This window comes from Achroia grisella, unplaced genomic scaffold (assembly GCF_030625045.1).
Source record: "Achroia grisella isolate CSIRO2021 unplaced genomic scaffold, CSIRO_AGI_Agris_v1 utg4116, whole genome shotgun sequence".
Lineage (NCBI taxonomy): Eukaryota > Metazoa > Arthropoda > Insecta > Lepidoptera > Pyralidae > Achroia > Achroia grisella.
The window spans coordinates 1-19,843 of NW_026712845.1; the positions used below are offsets into that span (position 1 = coordinate 1).

At 32.6% G+C, this 19,843-nt stretch overlaps 2 protein-coding genes across 2 annotated transcripts; both read right to left on the reverse strand.

The window, feature by feature from the left end:
* Nucleotides 1–232: 232 nt before the first annotated feature.
* LOC131844660 (mediator of RNA polymerase II transcription subunit 8-like) lies at nt 233–1,618 on the reverse strand (the record flags this gene model as incomplete). The annotated part of the gene is given in 3 exon segments (XM_059193597.1): nt 233–296; nt 298–476; nt 1,197–1,618. Coding segments are annotated over 3 exon segments (429 nt in total), but the record flags the coding sequence as incomplete, so codon positions are not given.
* An 804-nt stretch (nt 1,619–2,422) lies between these two features.
* LOC131844670 (rab3 GTPase-activating protein non-catalytic subunit-like) lies at nt 2,423–11,596 on the reverse strand. Its single transcript, XM_059193609.1, has 9 exons — nt 11,447–11,596; nt 10,767–10,978; nt 10,259–10,508; nt 8,362–8,533; nt 7,982–8,131; nt 7,623–7,875; nt 5,028–7,541; nt 4,415–4,612; nt 2,423–3,125 (listed from the first exon to the last, which is right to left on the reverse strand). The coding sequence occupies exons 1-9, from the start codon at nt 11,526–11,528 to the stop codon at nt 2,949–2,951; spliced, it is 4,008 nt and encodes a 1,335-aa protein (XP_059049592.1). The 5' UTR covers nt 11,529–11,596; the 3' UTR covers nt 2,423–2,948.
* Nucleotides 11,597–19,843: the final 8,247 nt, after the last annotated feature.

Consider the following 19,843-nt stretch of genomic DNA (forward strand, 5'->3'; position numbering starts at 1 on the left):
CTGTCTATTATTATCAACAGACATGAACCATGACTAATATTATGTAAAGCACATAAATATAGAATATTAGAGAATATTTAGACATGAGGCAGCATTATTGTTTTCCTGATATATATATATTCATTACAAATTTATTAATATAATGATAAATTTCTGAGAAATATTATTTCCCTTTGTAATATGTTAATATAATGAAGTTTTACTATTGAAAATGTGCAGTAAATTAGCATACCTGAGCAGTATCATAGCTGAGAGTACTGGCTTTATGATTAAACTGTTGAAGCCTCTGTTCTGCTTAGTTCTGGTTTAGTACGAAGCAAGTCTGGTACTAAGTCATGGGTACATGCAGGTACTCTGCCTTCTGTCAGTCGTACTAGAGTTTCATCTCTTTCACAACTCAATTGCAGAGGTAAAACTATACGAGATCTCAATGGTGATGCTAATTCAGCTTGCAATATTTTACTTAATCCTGTCAGCTGTAAAATAACAATTATGATGGTACCATATAGATAAAATTATAAAAAAATAATTAGTTCTTACATTATCATCTTATACCATGGCCAGGCCTATCCACACCCTTAAAAATAAAATAGAATTACAAATTCAAATTCAAAATATCTTTATTCATGTATGTCTCTTATGATATGTCAAATCTACCGTCAGTTTGGAATGATTTCGAGATGAGAAGAACTGACAAGAAACTCAGCGTGTATTCTTTTCAAATAAATGTTGTACATGTATACAATAATACAGATTCAATTAAATTAAAATTTGGTAGAATAGAGTGATCACTACTATGCCATTGTAAAAGCAAAAAGTCTAATCAGTGTTTATAACCTGAACAGACCAGTCCCCATAAGCAGCACCTGTACATGAGTATGATGGATGAGCCAGTCATCATTATATACAACCATATTAGAGGGAGCACATTGACCCGGCCCACCACACCGCCACAAGTTTGAACTTTATAGTGAGCATGACTGTTTCAAGTTACTTCACTTCACTTCTACAAGCAATTCACTAAAAAAATATCTATATAAACAATAAACGTACCTATAAAGTTTTTATGCAATAAACCAATATAACATGATAATGAGTTCCCTAAACTGCCAGCAATAATCAGTATGCCATGCCTAATTTTGTTAATCATTTTCTTACCCATATTTATTAAAGCATATCAACAAAAAAATACTTACATGTCCTGATAATATTGCATAATTATCCAAAAACGTTGGCCAGTTAATTGTTTCATATTCAGTTTCCAATTTAGTTATAAGAGCCTGTATAGCTAGTTTCAAATCATTCACTCTATTTAATATTGCTTGTATTGTAGCTTCCAACTGCTTTTCCTCGCGTTGTTGTGTAGTCATATTTATGTTCATGATTATAAATATTCCACAACACACTATAATTTAAACTGGAGTCTACTTTTCCAATTTTGTTGTGAAATCGACACAACTTCAAGTAATACTAAGATGAAAGATAGAAAAGAGGAAGCAATGCAAATTATACTTGTATTTATCCGTGGTTAACGCGTAGTTAAAAATCAAGGAATAACACCCCTTTTCGATATATCTGAGTACCTTTATAATATTATTCTTCAATCTTTAAATTACAATTGATTACAATTAAAATAACTAGACAGGACAACATTTTTTCTATGAATACAATGACAGTGACAGACAGTCTATGACAACACATTTGTTTATTTTACGGAAATGGCAACTAGGGATTCTGCCGGATGTAATCTAATTTGAAACAAAAGTAAGAATTATATTCTTCATTAGCAATTTATATTTATTACGTAACCTTTGGGAAGAATCAGTCCTAGTTCGTTTCCATACATGGAAACTACACACAAATCAATCACACAAGACTGAAAACGAATTGCAGGTTCAGAGAGGTGTTACAACACTAATTACTCAAATGTGGTAACCGTCACCTACAGATTGGATTATTACCACCACAAAAACATTGTTGCTAGTAGTCCATATACCTATTAGTACTAACATAACACCTATTAGTGGTACCCACAATGCCTCGCAATGAATATTATTGTTACGTCTATTGTTAAGAGCGATAATTTTTACTTCATGCGGCCCATAAAACAACCAAATGCGCATTACACTAGTTGATCAAACCACAACACTTACTTAATGCTTTGCATTTATATGGACGTTCACATGTTTCAAAAGTAGATAAATAAATGTAAAAAGTAGTTACAAATTGTAATTGGTTTTATTTTATATTATTGAAATATCACATTTAAAATTCTAATGCACCGGTGATCTGAAGGAAAATATTCAATATTCAGCATATGTTAAATAAATATTATGACATAACTTTCAACATTGGTTGACGTTTTATTAATTTTTCACGTTTAGTGTAAATATATATAATAAAATTACTAGTGTCTTAATTTTACTTCACACGGTACTTAGTAAGAAATAATTTATTTTGAATATATTATTAAATGAGAAAATAGTGTGTTAGGAAACGATTGACTACTTTATGGCATTATTAATTGTTACATGCGTAGAATGGTAGTATAATGGCATATAGCATTACACTCGCCAATTGTACAACTTTCTAAGTGTAATGAATAAATATATAAAGATTGTCCACTTACAAGTCATTCATACATATAACATAGCTTTGTTACATGAGAAAACACTTATTACCTACAGTATGAAACAATATTTACATTACGTTTCATTTACAAATTATATCTATTAAATTTAAACAAACTTCTCCAACAAGTCTTAAAACATTTTAATAATAAGGAAAACAATATTTTATGAAATAGAATATGAATAATAGTTAACTGACCCGTCATTTGACAGTCAATGCTATACAATATATACGTCGCTTTATGTATTATGTAAGGAAGATAATTATTACATAAATATAAATTGGTAACAAATTGATCAACCAGATTTGGCATTTATCTATAGTTTACGTTTCAGTAAAACTTCGCAGTTTTCTATAATTAGTTCAGCTAATTTAATATTCTGCAAGTCTGATGGAGAATTAGTTGATTTCTTGTCACACTGAAATAACATTTTCTGCAGTACTGATACTGTTGTAGACAATGATGGATGAGCAGGTATTGATGTGTCCAAAGCCTGTAACAAACATTGCATATAATGAAATAGTAAAATTGAGAGAAGGCGGAAACTAGTCGTCTATTTGTATATTAAGGTTTTACGTAAAAACGGTTGCAGGCATAATGATGAAATATTCACAGAATATAGTGAATATTCACCGCGTTTTTCACTAGAATAAATAATTTATATGATATATATACAACGGAAATATTTGTAACTGGAAGCACAATTCGTAGGTAATAATAAAAATATTACGGGCATTGTATTATATTGGCCATGCCTGTTGCCCTGCATCATAATATATACTAACTATATTTCACTATAGCATAAAAAATCAATATAATATTAGGTCCTAACATAGGAAACTGGCGTGTTGTAAGGGTGTGACCTAAAGTAAGATATTTTCAAAGTATAATATATTAGGTTGTTCGGAAAGTTATTTAGTTTTTTCCTGACAGAGGATTTAATTGTATTTTTTTGCACTCAACATCACACTTAAGCCGTATAATTTTTATGTGCTTTGAGAGTTCACATAGCAAGGCTTGTGTGTGAAAAATTTCAATTCATTCCAGGCAGTAGGTTTTGGTTGGTGCATTTTCGACATATCTTACTGTTTTACTACAGAAAGGGCAAAAAAATGCTGTTCAAGCAAGAAAGAAATTGACCGATGTGTATGGAGAAGGTGTGTTAAGAGTACGCCAGTGCCAGATCTGCAGCAGCAGAGCAGCTTGCAGCTAAATCGGACGTGGTTTGCGATCCATTCGCTTCCACTTGGCCTCCGGACGCCCACGGGGCTTGTTTTGCAGGTCGAAATTTCCAGAACGAAAACGTTGGAACCAAAACCGCACTGTGTTTTCTTTTGCGACACCTCCGCCATACACATCATTAATCCTTCGAGCCGTTTTTGCAGCAATGGTGCCACGGCGGAACTCGTCCGCGTAAATAACGCGATACATATGCATTACGGTTTTCGAAACATATGCATGGGTAAATAGCTGTAAAAAATTTGAAATTGGAATTCCTAACCATAGAGGAGATATTTATAAAACGCCAATTTCATATGTAAGGACCAAATATTATAAAGTTTCTTAGATAGCTTGTCTAAGCTTACTATTTGGTCTTGTTAATATTTTAGTAACATTGCTTGCATAAAGTAATGTCATCACTTTATCGCCACTTTACAGACATATATTCCTTGTTTGTTATGGTATATTTGAATTGAGTTGGTTCAGTAGTTTGGTCATTATGATGTCATACACATGTACAAATATAGGAAAGACTTTATACAAAGAGATACTTATACTTACAGTGTTTTGTAAGCGTTTGTACAGGTGCGGTGTGACAGTAACTATCCATTCGGGTTGGTTTTTAGAATGTTCCAAGCTGCGCTTCAATCTTTGGGTTGATATGGCTAATATTGGTGACATAATAAGTTCTGGCTCGTTAATTAAACCTATTATATTTTCTGCTAGTGAGTCGTATCCCAAGTGATATAAACCTATGACCTGTAACATATTGAAATTACAGCTTTCGTATTTTTGGTAGAATAGTAAACTATAATAAATTGTAGAATACCATTGAGCAAGTACAACGGTTATTGTAATTGAATTAAAATAGTTATTGTATCTATTTCATCACAATCATACACATATAAATAGTACCTACACATCTTTCAGACAAAACCTACTGAATGGATTTTAATGAAACTTTACAATAATATAGCTTATACATCAGACTAACACATAGCCTATAAATTTCACGTGGAAGATCGGCTAGTGCGAATATAAATTTATTAAGAACTACTAGCCAAACCAGTACGCTGCCTTAGTGTGTCAGTAACGAAATAGTAAAAGAAACATACTTTTCTCTAATAGATGCTATATACATAATTATAAAAAAATATACAACACATGACTCTACCTGTTGACGTCGTAGAAAATCCACATCTATATTCCAAAGATCCGACAGTGTAGAGATTTTATCGATCCATTGTACACATTCCTCATCATTGTATTCTTTGAACGGACTGTTGGAATCAATAGTGGTTATCGTCTCAATAGCGGCTCGAATAAGTTTAGTGATAAATTTAAAACGTGGATTTCTTATTTTTTCTGAAGCTATCATGTTAATTTCTCTATTCACAACATTTCCAGTGAGAGCTTCAAATATATATTGGTAATCAATGTCGTATAACGTATCTAGCGGTTTTGAGAACTTTAAATTAAAGTTACATTGATAGTATATCGTGCAAGAAATTTGGTAATTCAGATTCAATATATCACTGTTAACATTTTTTATATCTTGTGCTACTTCAACTAAAGAGGGTACACTGTCATCCCAAATTTTCTCAAATTGTACTACTTGTTTTTCTTGGCTAATTGACATAGATGCACATTTTAAAAAATTACTCAAGTATACGGTTGTCAATTCGAGAAAACTCAGTAGATTTGTGTTACTGAAGCCGACATCTTGAAGGCATAGGGGATCCTTAGGTAATCTGCCTACTTTATTTACCAAACGGCAAGTGACCTCAAATATATGTTTAATATATGTAGACCATATTATGGACATTAGGCCTAAACGTAAATGGAAATCGGATATATTCATTAGACAGGAATTAATTGCCTTTAGTGCATTCGTATTTTGCATATTTTTTTGCCATGCCATTGCATACTCCCAAGACATGTTAGCTATTATATAATTAGTTGATGTACTCAATGGGAATTGCCGACATAGAAGAGACAGCCATTTGAATATTCTAGGGTTATCATCAACTAATTTTCTATTATTTTCCAGGAAAGGATAAATAGGACTACTATCTGCATCAGGTTCTACTCTATCACGATTTAAAGAAGTCTGTTTGTCTATCAATTCATTAACGATTATAGCTTCTGGAGGTACTCCCATGCTGCAAAGCCATTTTGCTATCAATTCGGTTACAGATCCTTTGCCCCTAGTATAAATAAATTTCAGATTTATATTATAGTCTTCAAACTGTAGTTTTGGTAATATATCTCCATTAAAATTCTCTTTAAATATCAATACAATACTTAAAATGGAAATATCCTCAAGTTTACCTATAAGTATACCCCATTTAGCATTTTCTTTTGTTAAAGACTCCCAAGCATCTTCATCTGAAGAATTATTTTCAAATAATCGTCCAACACCTTTGCAAGCCATTGCCACTATCATGCTTCTTAAGGGACAGGGCATATCAACAAGCATGTCCCGAACCTCTTGCCACCAGGGCGATATCTCATTGTACGACATTCTAGTGGCTTCTTCTGAAACACTGCTTATATAATACAGAACAGCTATAGATTTCTCAATAAGTTCAACACTTATTTCTTCTAGAGGCATGTTATTCACATGTATAATTACAAGTTTTAGTATTTCTTTCGGATCAAAATAACTGTCAATTATAATCTCGCTTAATTTTGTTAAATTATTCAATTTATATATGGTTTTGAAAGTATCAGAAGCTAGACTGTTTAATTTTTCGGCTGATGAATCAGGTTTCAAAGAAATATATTTAGATTTTCCTTCTAAAATAAAGCAGGAGACAAATTCTTTGAAAGTACTTAAGTTACGATCAGCAAATTTGACTTTGGCATGTTGATGTTCTTTGTAATAGTTTTCTTGAGATAGATGTAATAGTTTCTCTAAGATACAATTGTCGTCTTCTAAAAGATGAAATTTAGGTGTAGGTGATTCTTTTCCATATGATAAACTTAGTACTTTATTTTCTTGTACTGATAAAGTATTGTTTATGTTCGATACCAATTCTTCCATATCGTCAGGAATTTCGTTATGAATACGCCTATAAAATAAAGTAAGAAAAGTTAAATTTGCAAAATAGTATTTCATTTCCTCTTCTTTTCCACTAGTTCCCTGATCAGAAAAGCTGTTCCAAAAAGAAACCACGCAAGATATAACAATCTTTGGATCAATTTCATAGTTTCTTATCAACATTTCTAAACAGTGCTTTTTTAATTCCATCGTTTTAAGTTCCGTAGCTCTTTTAACGATTTCATCTTGATAGTATTCATAATCAGATGATGTTTTTTTAATATAATCCCTTAGTTCACGCAAAGTATGTAAATCTTTAGATCGTTGCGAATGTTCTCCATCCAAAGCATAGAAAAATGGAATGTTGAATCGTTTGAGTTTACCGTCGGGGTCAATTAACACGCATTGGAATTCCGGTAAATTTAGTTTTTTATGAGTATAGTTCTTTTCTGCACCAACTAATCCACAAGTGTTGTAAAGAAGTTGACCATTTTTAGTGGCAGTAAAAACAGCTACTCGATTTCCTCTTTGCATCAGCCTTATATCTATTAAGCCTTTTCTAGGATTATAAATGATTAGAAATACTGCTCTTCTAATTTCTTTGACAACAGACAGTTGAGGTTTTTTGTTGTCCACATCAAATATCTGGAATATATAAAAATTATATTCTATAAGAATATAAAATACCGTATCAACATATACCAATACAAACTATTTGATAAATACCTGAACAAATGCACACTGCACATCCCTGCATCCTTTGAAAAGTCTAATCAAGTGACCTCTTTTGATGTCGAGTACAGAAACGCGACCAAAACTATCGACGACGGCAGCAAGCCGGCGATCTGGTGATACCACCACCGACGTACCTTGTCGTTGTACATCGTACAAACCGTTACGCATAGACAGCGGTTCTGTGCGAACTAATGGTTCTGTACTTGCTGGTGTGTTTTCTGCGTTAGCGCCACCGAGCCATCCTCTATAAACAGTAAGGTTGGTTTTTTTAATTGACAAATATATATATATATATATATATATATATATATACTGTTCTCATTCAGTAATTTGTTTGGTTGTATACTTACGGCAGCGCCGATTTTATTTTGTTTGCCACTGCCCTAGCGACATCTTGTAGAGGGGGTGTTGTGCCTCCTTCTAGTGCATAATGGAAACCTAAATATGGCTTAATACCAGCTCCGAGAATTAAAGAGTTGACTGGTGGGATCGAACGATACCTGAAACACAACAGTAAATTAATATAATTTTTTTCAATGAGAAAGCCAGAGATTGCTTACTAATGTTCTAATTTTACTTATTAGTTGGTGGTGAAATTACATATTTCTTTACAATAACATTGTTTGTGTATAAAATTACTACCGAATAATAGGAAGTCATTTTATACATATACAAAGTTGTGTGCAAAAGCAGTTTGTAATTCGAACAAAACTTTTAAAAATATATTTACCAAGTGTCATAACCGCCATAGGTAGATGCTGCCAAGAGATGATCATATGTATTCTTCAGTTCTAGCCCAACAACTGCAGCATCATTTATAATTTCTTGTTCAGTAAATGTCCATTTTCTTATATTAATATTACGACTCTCAATAGTGTAGTCATTGAGGATGCCTGCTTGAACTAGAAACATATATTACATAATTAAAATAGACAGTACCCTCAAGTAGTACAAATAATTGTATTTATGAGTTTGATTGTTTGTATCAATATTAGTGTTTTCTATATACAACTACATTAAGTATGTATATACCAAATAAATGTGGTTATGTATTTATATCAGTGGCCTAGTACCTACAACACAAGCTCTGCTTAGCTGGCGACTAGATGGTGCTGTGGGAATTGTCATGAGATATTATTATTGTACAACCCCTATACCCAAAGGCAACAATGCCATTGGGTCCATCTGAAAAAGATTTCATGTAATGTTTTTATAAATACCTACTCATGAATACAAAGAACTTGTTTATTTATTTATTTATTTTATTTATTTATTCTTTTGCACACAAAAATGTATACATGGCGGACTTAATGCCTGATGGCATTCTCTACCAGTCAACCTTGTTTATGTCAATAAAAAATTGATTGGAAGTTCACTTTGAAGTTATTGTTGTGATATCACTCACATGCACTTTGTATATATTCAAATTGCTTAGAATAAAACAAAAACTACATTTTTAAGTTACCACAAGCTAAGTCCAGCTATTTCTAAGATAACAAGATATAATAGAAGCTTATTGATATAGTCCCCAGAACTTTTTTTTTATAAAACAGGGGACAAACGAGTTTGCGGCTCACCTGATGGTAAGTGATTACCGCCACCCATGAGCACTCGCAACACCAGGGGAATTGCAAGTACGTTGTCGGCCTTTTAAAAAGGAATAAGCTCTTTTCTTTAAGGTTTCAATATCGTATCGGTTCGGAAATACCATTGCTGGAAGGTGATTCCACAATGTGGCGAGGCAAAAAGTTTCTAGAAAACCGCACTGTGGAAGACCGCCATTCGTCCAGATGATCAGGATGGTATTTCAGTTTCTGGCGGGTGGTACGGTGGTGAAACTCAGCAGCTGGTATTAATCCGAACAATTCTTCAGAACACTCCCCGTGATATATGTGGTAGAAAATGCACAGAGATGCAATATCTCGTCGCAAAGTCAATGGGTGGAGTCTGTCACATAGATGTTGATTACCAATGATTTTGGCTGCTCGGTTCTGAATGCGGTGAAATGGAAGTAGCTGGTATTGTGGTGCTCCCGCCCAGAGATGAGGACAATATTCCATGTGCGGCCAGATCTGCGCCTTGTATAATTGCAAGCGATGGGCCGCCGTGAAATGCCGTCTCACTCTACTGAGCACACCAAGCTTTTTTGAGGCTATTTTAGCCTTGTCCTCCAAATGACCGCAAAACTGAACGTCACTGGATATATCAACGCCAAGGACCTCGAGATTTGGCTTCACATCAAGGAGAGTGTCTTGAAACTGAGGAGATACGATAAATGGATTATTTTTAGCGGTAAACACGCAAACTTGTGTCTTCTTGGGGTTGAATTGAACACAATTTTCCTGACCCCAGACCGAAACTTGATGGAGTGAAGTTTCGATTTCGGACACAATTTTGTTCCCGTACTCTATAATTTTTACTATATTCGGTAATTATTATTATGTTCCGGTACTCTATAACTCTATAATCTTCTATATGGAAACACCTCCCTTCACAGTTACATTTTTACTATTTGTATGTTATAATTTCTATTTTAGCTAATAATTTCATAATATTGTCAACATAAATTTAATATTTATTTCTTACATATAAATTTCAACAGGCATAATATTAATAACATTATCTACCTCTAGCTAATTGAGCTTTAGCATTTTTCAATGTTTGAAATAAACTGGTTCCAGTGATAATACATTCACAGTTTTGAAACAGAATGTGTATGTCATCTGGTAACGTTCCATAAGTGCCAGTGTGGCATGAGATCTTCATAACAGGTTTATCCTCCAGTTTTTCAAGTAGTAACAAATGGCCAGTGTTAGTATAAAAACCTACACTTCCATTTTTGAAACCAACAATAATACAAAACCAGTCAGGTCCATTCTGAAATAAATAAGTAAAGTAATTACAGTTATAGTATAAGTATAAAGTCAAACTGATAAAGCTACACCATGTATCAACCTGGATCTTAAACAAGAGAAATGTTTTGTTCAAAATATAGTAAACTGTTAATATGAACATACAAACATAAACAAACAATAAATTTAGAATTTATGAGCAAAACTTTTTATAATATATTAGAATTGGTTCATCCATACTAATGCAAGTGCCAGATATTTTAATTTTAAATAAACTGCTAACCTGTGATGAGTGTTGCGACGGACAGATAGACAATGCTAAAATTGCTGCGATGTCTGCAGGCAGTGTACCACTCCATACAATTAAAAAAGTGTTACTGTCTGTTGAACTAATCCATTGTGTGGCCAGAAGGCACAGACGGTTTTTGTAACCAATAGCAACTAAGCTTCCACAGGAGGACAATGATACTGAACACTGCGACAACCAATTTGTATCTAAAAATTAAAAATAATTAATAATGAATATTTGCACTTCCTGTATATAGAAGACATTCAACTTTTATTTTTGTATATGTTTAATTAGTTTCATAAATAATTTTTTATTGTAATATTTAATATCTGAAATTTATTACAATTCAAACATGAGTAATTTTCTATCATATTGTAAACTTTATAGTAACAATACAATAAAATAAGTAAATGTGCTTGTTGCTGACATACTGGCCACATACTTATATAGTTTATATATTATATTTTTCTAAAGAATTTTAATATATGATTATGACAGACAACAACAGTGATAAGACTAATTGATATGAAATATAATTATAATTTTTGTTACAGTTTATAAAGGGTTTTGCATTGAAATGGGCATCAATAGAAAAATTCGGGAACATTCATGATAATTATTATATAATGTGTCTGGATTTACGAAAACAATGATTATTGCAAATCTTTGCTGACCTTCTTTTTCTGGTATATACAGAGCTCGAGCTATACTTGAAATATCACCGCAGTCGGCAATTTGTTCTACTTCACACGTCATTATGCTATGGGAATCGTTTAGGTGAAATGTTTTAAAATACTCATATCAGAATTTTTTTTGTGGAAATATTATTGATTACTATAAAAAAAGATGAAAGAAATAAATATTAGATTGTTTACAAAGAAAACTATAAAGAATATATTTTGTGAATATGACACTTGTCAGTCTGTGAGTCAGTTTTTGTTCAGTTGGGGGGTTTTGACAATGACATTTGACCAGAACATTAGCGCAGTTCCCTTTGCCTTTCCTTTAAAGGATAAACAGGACTAAAAAAATCTTTTTGAACGTTTTTCCCTACGAAGAGAAAAACCGAACCAAAAAAAAAAAAAAATTGCCGATAGATACACAATTTGGGGCCTCAGGGTTATCCGTTTTAACCCGCCTTGGAATCCGGGGGTAACACCTATTTGGTACTGGATTAGCAGCGTATGGATATAAGAAATTTTAAATTTATATAATGAAAGATGTGTACTTGTGTAGAGTGTGATGAGTAGGTACTATTAAGACCAGAAGTCTAAAAATCTATGTAGTTAGTAGAAAATTTTATATAACAGATGAAAACATATAATTTTAATTAGGCGAAAAATTGCGTAGCTACTGCGTAAAATAGCGTGTATATGTACTGTGAGATATAGAAATAGGTATATAGAGATCATGTTGCGTTATAATTATTACATAGCACGTCAACCTTAGATTTAAGACAGACAACTATATATTTTAGTAAATGCATTAATATCACTCCTCCTTCGGTCATCAGTAATGGGCAGTACCAGGATTATTATTATTCGCTGGATTGTTTTATTTATTAATCAAATAAATTTTTAGAGCACACGTATGTATATCTAATATCATTTTAAAGAGACAACAGATAAATTTGACAATTATCAGTGGCGGACGTAGCTTTGCATCGTATTTTTTTTTTATAACACAGCGGACAAACGAGCATGCGGCTCACCTGATGGTAAGTGATTACCGCCGCCCATGAGCACCCGCAATACCAGGGGAATTACAAGTACGTTGTCGGCCTTTTAAAAAGGAATAAGCTTTTTTCTTGAAGGTTTCAATATCGTATCGGTTCGGAAATACCTTTGCTGGAAGGTGATTCCACAATGTGGTTGTGCGAGGCAAAAAGTTTCTAGAAAACCGCACTGTGGAAGATCGCCATTCGTCCAGATGATCAGGATGGTATTTCAGTTTCTGGCGGGTGGTACGGTGGTGAAACTCAGCAGCTGGTATTAAACCGAACACTCCCCGTGATATATGCGGTAGAAAATGCACAAAGATGCAATATCTCGCCGCAAAGCCAATGGGTCGATACTGTCACATAGACGTTGATTACCAATGATTCTGGCTGCTCGGTTCTGAATGCAGTCAAATGGAAGTAGCTGGTATTGTGGTGCTCCCGCCCAGAGATGAGAACAGTATTCCATATGAGGCCGGATCTGCGCCTTGTATAATTGCAAGCGATGGGCCGCAGTGAAATACCGTCTCACTCTACTGAGCACACCAAGCTTTTATGAGGCTAATTTAGCCTTGTCCTCCAAATGACCGCAAAACTGAAGTTCACTGGATATATCAACGCCAAGGACCTCGAGATTTGGCTTCACATCAAGGAGAGTGTCTTGAAACTGAGGAGATACGATAAATGGATTCTTTTTAGCGGTAAACACGCAAACTTGTGTCTTCTTGGGGTTGAATTGAACACAATTTTCCTGACCTCAAACCGAAACTTGATGGAGTGAAGTTTCGATTTCGGACACAATTTTGTTCCGGTACTCTATAATTTTTTATCTTCTATATGGAAACACCTCCCTTCACAGTTACATTTTTACTATTTGTATGTTATAATTTCTATTTTAGCTAATAATTTCATAATATTGTCAACATAAATTTAATATTTATTTCTTACATATAAATTTCAACAGGCATAATATTAATAACATTATCTACCTCTAGCTAATTGACCGCAAAACTGAACGTCACTGGATATATCAACGCCAAGGACCTCGAAATTTGGCTTCATATCAAGGAGAGTGTCTCGAAACTGAGGAGACGCGATAAATGGAGTTTTTTTAGCGGTGAACTCGCAAACTTGTGTGTATATTGTGTGTGTGTATTTAAACCACCACAACATGATGCACTCGCTTTCACTAATATAGTAGTACACGATCTAGTGCAGAAAGGGATTAGCATAATGTCAAATCAGTTAACCCATCATGACAATTCATCAGGAATTGAAGAGATCAGGGGGACTGCGTGGAAGTCGATCTGACGTGATACAAATTTAGCATTGAGGCCAATGTAACCCCTTATTAACTTGTAGAAGTTATAGGTACCTTACACTTAAAAATATATGTTGTATTTTTTTAAAGATTTTTTTTATGGATTCAACTGTACCTTTTGTATCATTCAAAATTATGTTCATAAATAACATAAAATCACACGAGACTGCGCTACAGGCAAGTAACTTATTATAAAAATACGTTTGGAAATACTTTTGGACACCTATGTCCTCAATTTTGATGTAGTTTCTTGGATAATAATAAATTTATAACGATCTACCCTTATGTATTCAATTTATTTAGGAAACACACTTTCTATATAAAAAGATGTTATATGAAATATAATTATCTACATAATTGAGTCCATATTATGTACATGTATATAACGTGTACATAATATGGATATCCATATTAGTAAAATAACTTCTTTTATGCAACGAATACCTATAAGCCCGTTTCATTAGGTCGAGTATCAGTTCCATAGAGGGCGCTGCCCGGCGGAGAGCTCTTGTCTGCCACTCGAATATTCAGCCTATTACCACCCATACAACAGGCGTTATTCTTCCGATGTTGTTACTGAAATTTAAACCCTGCTGTCATAGTTTTTAAAAGGTTCTATTATGTGAAACTGTTTGCAAAGTACAACCCTTGTGTCTGGACCGTTGTCATTGCTTTCCATTGAAATGCGAATATAAAGATCTGATCTCCTTTTTATTAGATACGAGCTACTCGCCTGGATTTCGCACGGTTGTACATATAAACCTTCCTCTAGAATTACTCTATCTATTAAAAAAACCGCTTCAAATTCCGTTGCGTACTTTTAAAGATTTAAGCATATATAGGGACAGACAGCGATAGCGACTTTGTTTTATAATGTATAATAATAATCTTTATATATGATAAAATTTTAACGAAGGCAAACCTGTATGTCAATTATTTTTGAAAATATATTAAGTATTTGTTGTGTATAGTATAAATATAATTAATACTGACCAAAAAAATATGGTTTCAGTTTTTTTCTTTGTTTTTTAGGTAAAGGCAGCGAAAAAAAGCACCGTATTTTAAAATAAATATAAACTATGGCCATTTTAAAAATATAACATAAGTATTTATTATACTATCAACTAGCTTTAACCCGCGGCTTGTCGGGACTCATATAATAATGTGTTACTGAATGATAATGTAATAATATAGGTAAAAGATAAATCGTTAAGTAATTGTTTAACTTATCTTTACTAAAAAACAAAATTACATACATATTAAATATTATTTAAAAACTTTCAGTAATTTATTGTCAGTATTTTGTGATAGACATAAAATCCACATGGGTTTCCTACAAAGCTCTGGCTGTACCCTATATATGTACACCTACTTGCTCAGGATTTGTTCAATGTAAGTACTTGCTTGGCAATTTTCCGCGCTGCTGGTTCCAGCAACTACATCCTGATCGTTTATTTTTCTATAATGGTAAATATCAAGCAAAGTAGGTATAAATCTGTAGTAAGGTTCTGTTGTGATTATTATGATGTACCATTGACTTATCTGATGCTATATTTTGTTTTATAGTTGTATAGTAGTTAGTTTATAATAAAAATACAAATACAGAAAATAATTGGAAATTATTTTTATCCCATGAGGATTAAAACAACATGAGACTGGAGAGTGAGAGATACAATAATAGAATAATTATTACAAGAATAAATAATTTATTGCGTTTCATATAGTTGATACATAAGTACCCATATTCACACACATTTGGGTTGAGAGTATCTTAACTATTATTTTTTATAAATGTTAATATTATTTCTCATCTTTGCATGTATACCTACTGCATAGGTATAAAAAATATATAAATAACCCCTAATTAACACAGCGCTATCTAGTCCTAGAGTAGGCAGAGCTTGTGTTATAGGTACTAGACAATTGATATAAATACTTAGATATTTTTGTAAATACATACATAATATATCTACATAGAAAACAGCCAGACTGATACCAACAGTCATACTCATTTATTCAAATGTTTGCACCGTTTGAGGAATCGAACCAGCGATCATCGGAAGTAAAGCAGTATGCTAAACCGTTGCTTCTCTATGTGTTTTGGTGAATGATAAAAATGATCCCCAGTCCGTGCTGACGTATTCACTGACAGGGCTCTAGTAATGATCCTTATCAGGCCACTGGAGTCGACTGCTGGAAATGGTCCTCTCCCCAATCTTCAGCTCTTATATCCAGTTATTACCCACAAGAAGGCGAAGGAGTGTAAAACGATATATGAGGTTTAAATCAGGTTAGTCAGCTCATCAGGAGGGTATTTAAATATTAAGATAGTATTTCTAGAAATGGACTTAACTAGTATCTAATATTACAGTTGTGAAAGTTTGTGAAGATATTCGGAAATTTGTTACTTAGTCACTTAAAAGTCTGAAAAGATTTAATTTTAGTTAAATTCGGTATATATTTTGTACTTTTTTGTAGTTTAAGTAGACAAAACCGTTTTACACATCCAATATATTGTAAATATAAAAATAATTCATTATTTTTACCTCAATACCGGTAAGTATATATCTAGTTGATGAATATATAGAGTTATAGTACACGACGTACTCATATAACATTCGAGTTATTTAAATTTCATCTCTAAAAATAAATTTAATGAATGACAAGTCTTTTACGGAAAATTCGAAATAAATTGTCTATGAGAAAAATGTTTAGACATTAGTCCAATTAGAATTGAGTCTTAACAGAAATTATCCTATTTATAAATAAAGTAAATGGCGAATCATATTGTAAATGCTGGTTAATTAATTTTGGTTTTGTTGATATTTCAAATTTCTATTGCATACCTAAGTAGCTACATTAAAATATAAACTGTGTCGTTTTATAATAATTGAATTCAAAGTAGGGATTAGTTAGTTATACCAGACTCATAAACTTATATATATAGTGTTTTTAACAGTAATTTATGTATTATGACTATCGTTATTTCATCCGTTGGAGCTACTTCTCTGTAGATAAATTACTAGAATCATTGCATTGCATCGGTACCTACGAGTATAGAATTCACATGTAACTAATACTATCGACTTCAAAAACATTCAACTAATTCAAACTTTGCCGAATATATAAATAGTTAAAGAGAGCGAGTTATACAGCTTCCGTTCCATTTGTTTCAAGAAAGATAGCAAATAGTGGTAGTTCCTACATTTTATGCTTCTCTGCATATCTTCGTGTAGTGTATTTTTATTAATCGGTATTCTCGATCTATTTGTTTCTTTACATAGTGCTATGACAATGCTACGGAAGCACTATTGTAGCAGATTGTAGCAACGGTCCCACAATAGAATGCGAATATTCGTCTCTACGATAAGCGGCGTGAAAACGACGCGACGCGACGCGACGGCAAGTTGAGAGCCAATTGTTTTATAATGTGAGAATGTGATACTAATGATTTTATTTTTGAAACCAAAGGAACTCAACTCTACGGTAGAAAATAATGTTATTTATTATTTTAATACAAAAAGATTAAATAGAAGGTAGTGAGAGAGGCTTTATTTGAAAAGATGGTACGTCACATTGGGTAATATGTATGCATATGAAAAGTGACCATTACGCCACGTATTGGTACAATTACATAATAGCACCGAATATTTTGCGATATCTATGCAGTGCCTTAAGGACTTTGTATAGGATAGGGAGATAGGAGTACGGTAAGTAATTCACAATTAAAATCTAATGCGAGTTTAAAGAATAACAGAGTTGTATGAGTATAAAAAATTAGTAAAATTTAATCAATGGTAATTTTTAAAACTGCCTTGTACTAAATAATAATAATAGTAACTGGGATAATAAATACTTTTACATATTTTTTGTAAATACATGTGTAGATACATAATATTTATAGAAAACAATCATACTTACTAATGTACATGAATGGATATAGATATGGATTAAGGGAGCAGAAAAGTAGTTTACGTATACTGGACGTGAACACAGTAGCTAATTAGTGCGTTTTATTTAAATAACTACAATTTTTATTACTGCTAATTAAATAAATTTCAGTAAACTTTTTAACACCGTATAGATTGTACGATACTTATACATAAAAATATTCCAGTTCATTTGAGACGTGCCCGAGTGGGACTGTTAGAAATCAGGCCCAAGTGCTAGAGTTTTGAATTAATGCTTTGCTGATCGTGATTACCTGCGCCAAGGAAACGGCCAGTGAGTACCGCATCGCGTTCGTGACTTAATTAAAGCGGACAAAAATTTTCCTTCCATTTTGATCTTCCAAAGAAAACGTTTCGTTGTGCCTTAAGAGTTTGTCAATTAAAATAACTCAGCATTTTGTTCTTGAAAGAAAATTAATGTTTCCTCCATTATACTTCATTAAAGTGTTTTTAATAAAAATACAATTATTCTTATTAATTCAATATTTTTATTCAATTATAGACTTTCATTAACAAGAAGCACTATTCCGACTTTTACGACGAAGCGACTAATTTTAATCTTTTTGTTACATCTGATGGGGATAAGATAAAGAAATTAAATTGAATTTAAAAGTATATCGTATATTATTTAGACAGAGAGACAAAACAGCTCGTCCTTCAAACCAATGAGTCCATGCATGACAGATTGGTGGACATTTATATGATATGATTAATTCATTTGCAGTTCTTATTTCTAGGCTAGACTTATCTATTTTCTATTCAGATCACCATCAGCTTGATTGCCATTCAATACTATCAGCTGTATATAAAAAAAAGGAGTTGCGCAAGTAAAGTTGTCGACATACCCTAGTAAGGCCATAAAACTAATGAGTACAAGTGCTTTATTTAAATGGTAGTCTGTGTTTGAGTTAAGACGATCTCACACCTGAGCTACGGGGCTTAGGGAATGGATGCTGAATAAATATTTTCCAAATGGAAAGGATAAAGGCCACGCTTCGACGATAAGTTTCTAGGGGTAAGGTGAACAAGCAAGCCCGTTTGCGTAGGTTCCGACAACGTTTCTAATTAAGCAATTACTTTTTTGTAAAACTAGTTACACAATTAACAAAAGTTATGTGCATTAATAATTGTTACGATATATACTGACAATAGTCTATAGTATAAAACTTTTATACGTAATATAAAATATGCTATAATGTCTAAACTTTGCTTTTGCGATTTTAATTTTTTGTCTTCGTCAAGTAAGAATTCATTTAGTTTATTCTGATTAAAGAATTATGTGTGATAAAGATGTAATAAATGAATGAATCGAAGACTACGCAAACCTGAAGACATCTTCAAGGTATTTCTGTAATCAACTTGAACAATAATTTTTGCATTGAGAAGATAGGAACTTAAAGAATGACTGTATACTAACATTTACATTTAAGTTAATTTACAATTTACTTGTAGTGGAATAATAATGATTTGAATTGCCACGGTAAATTCCAAGATTTCGAAACATGTACTATTGTAGTACATACACAAATCTGTATATGTACAATATTAAACTTAAAGATATAAGTTTTAATATTTGTTAATAAACTAACGTGGTATTCTTAAGAGATTATTATGAATGTTTTCAAAGTTAGTTCAGTCATTCTTCAATTTTATTGTTGGTGGTTCATAGATACACGGGGTGTGTCTCACATAGAATATTGTTTGTTTGAGGACAAGGCTCAGTTTTTAATACCGTTGTTTGTGAAGTATATCAAAGTAAAAACTGTGTTTTGTATACGTACTAACATGTGACTCGACTTTTTTTGAGTGCCTTTTAGTCGAATTTTTGGAGTGGACTGTTTCATGGAGATAAATTCGCTTTTATCTTAACAAAAAAGGACTGATTCATAAATATATATTCCCATTAAATGTCATTGATATCTGTTAGAGTAACGTGACGTAGACAAACAAACTTCGGCATTGGTAATGTTAGTATGGATTTTTTATAAAGCTGAGTTAGTAATAAAACACTTCACTTTTAAAACCGATTTTAAGAGAAATTAAGCTTAAAACTATTTTAAGTAGATATAAAGGCAGCTTTTAG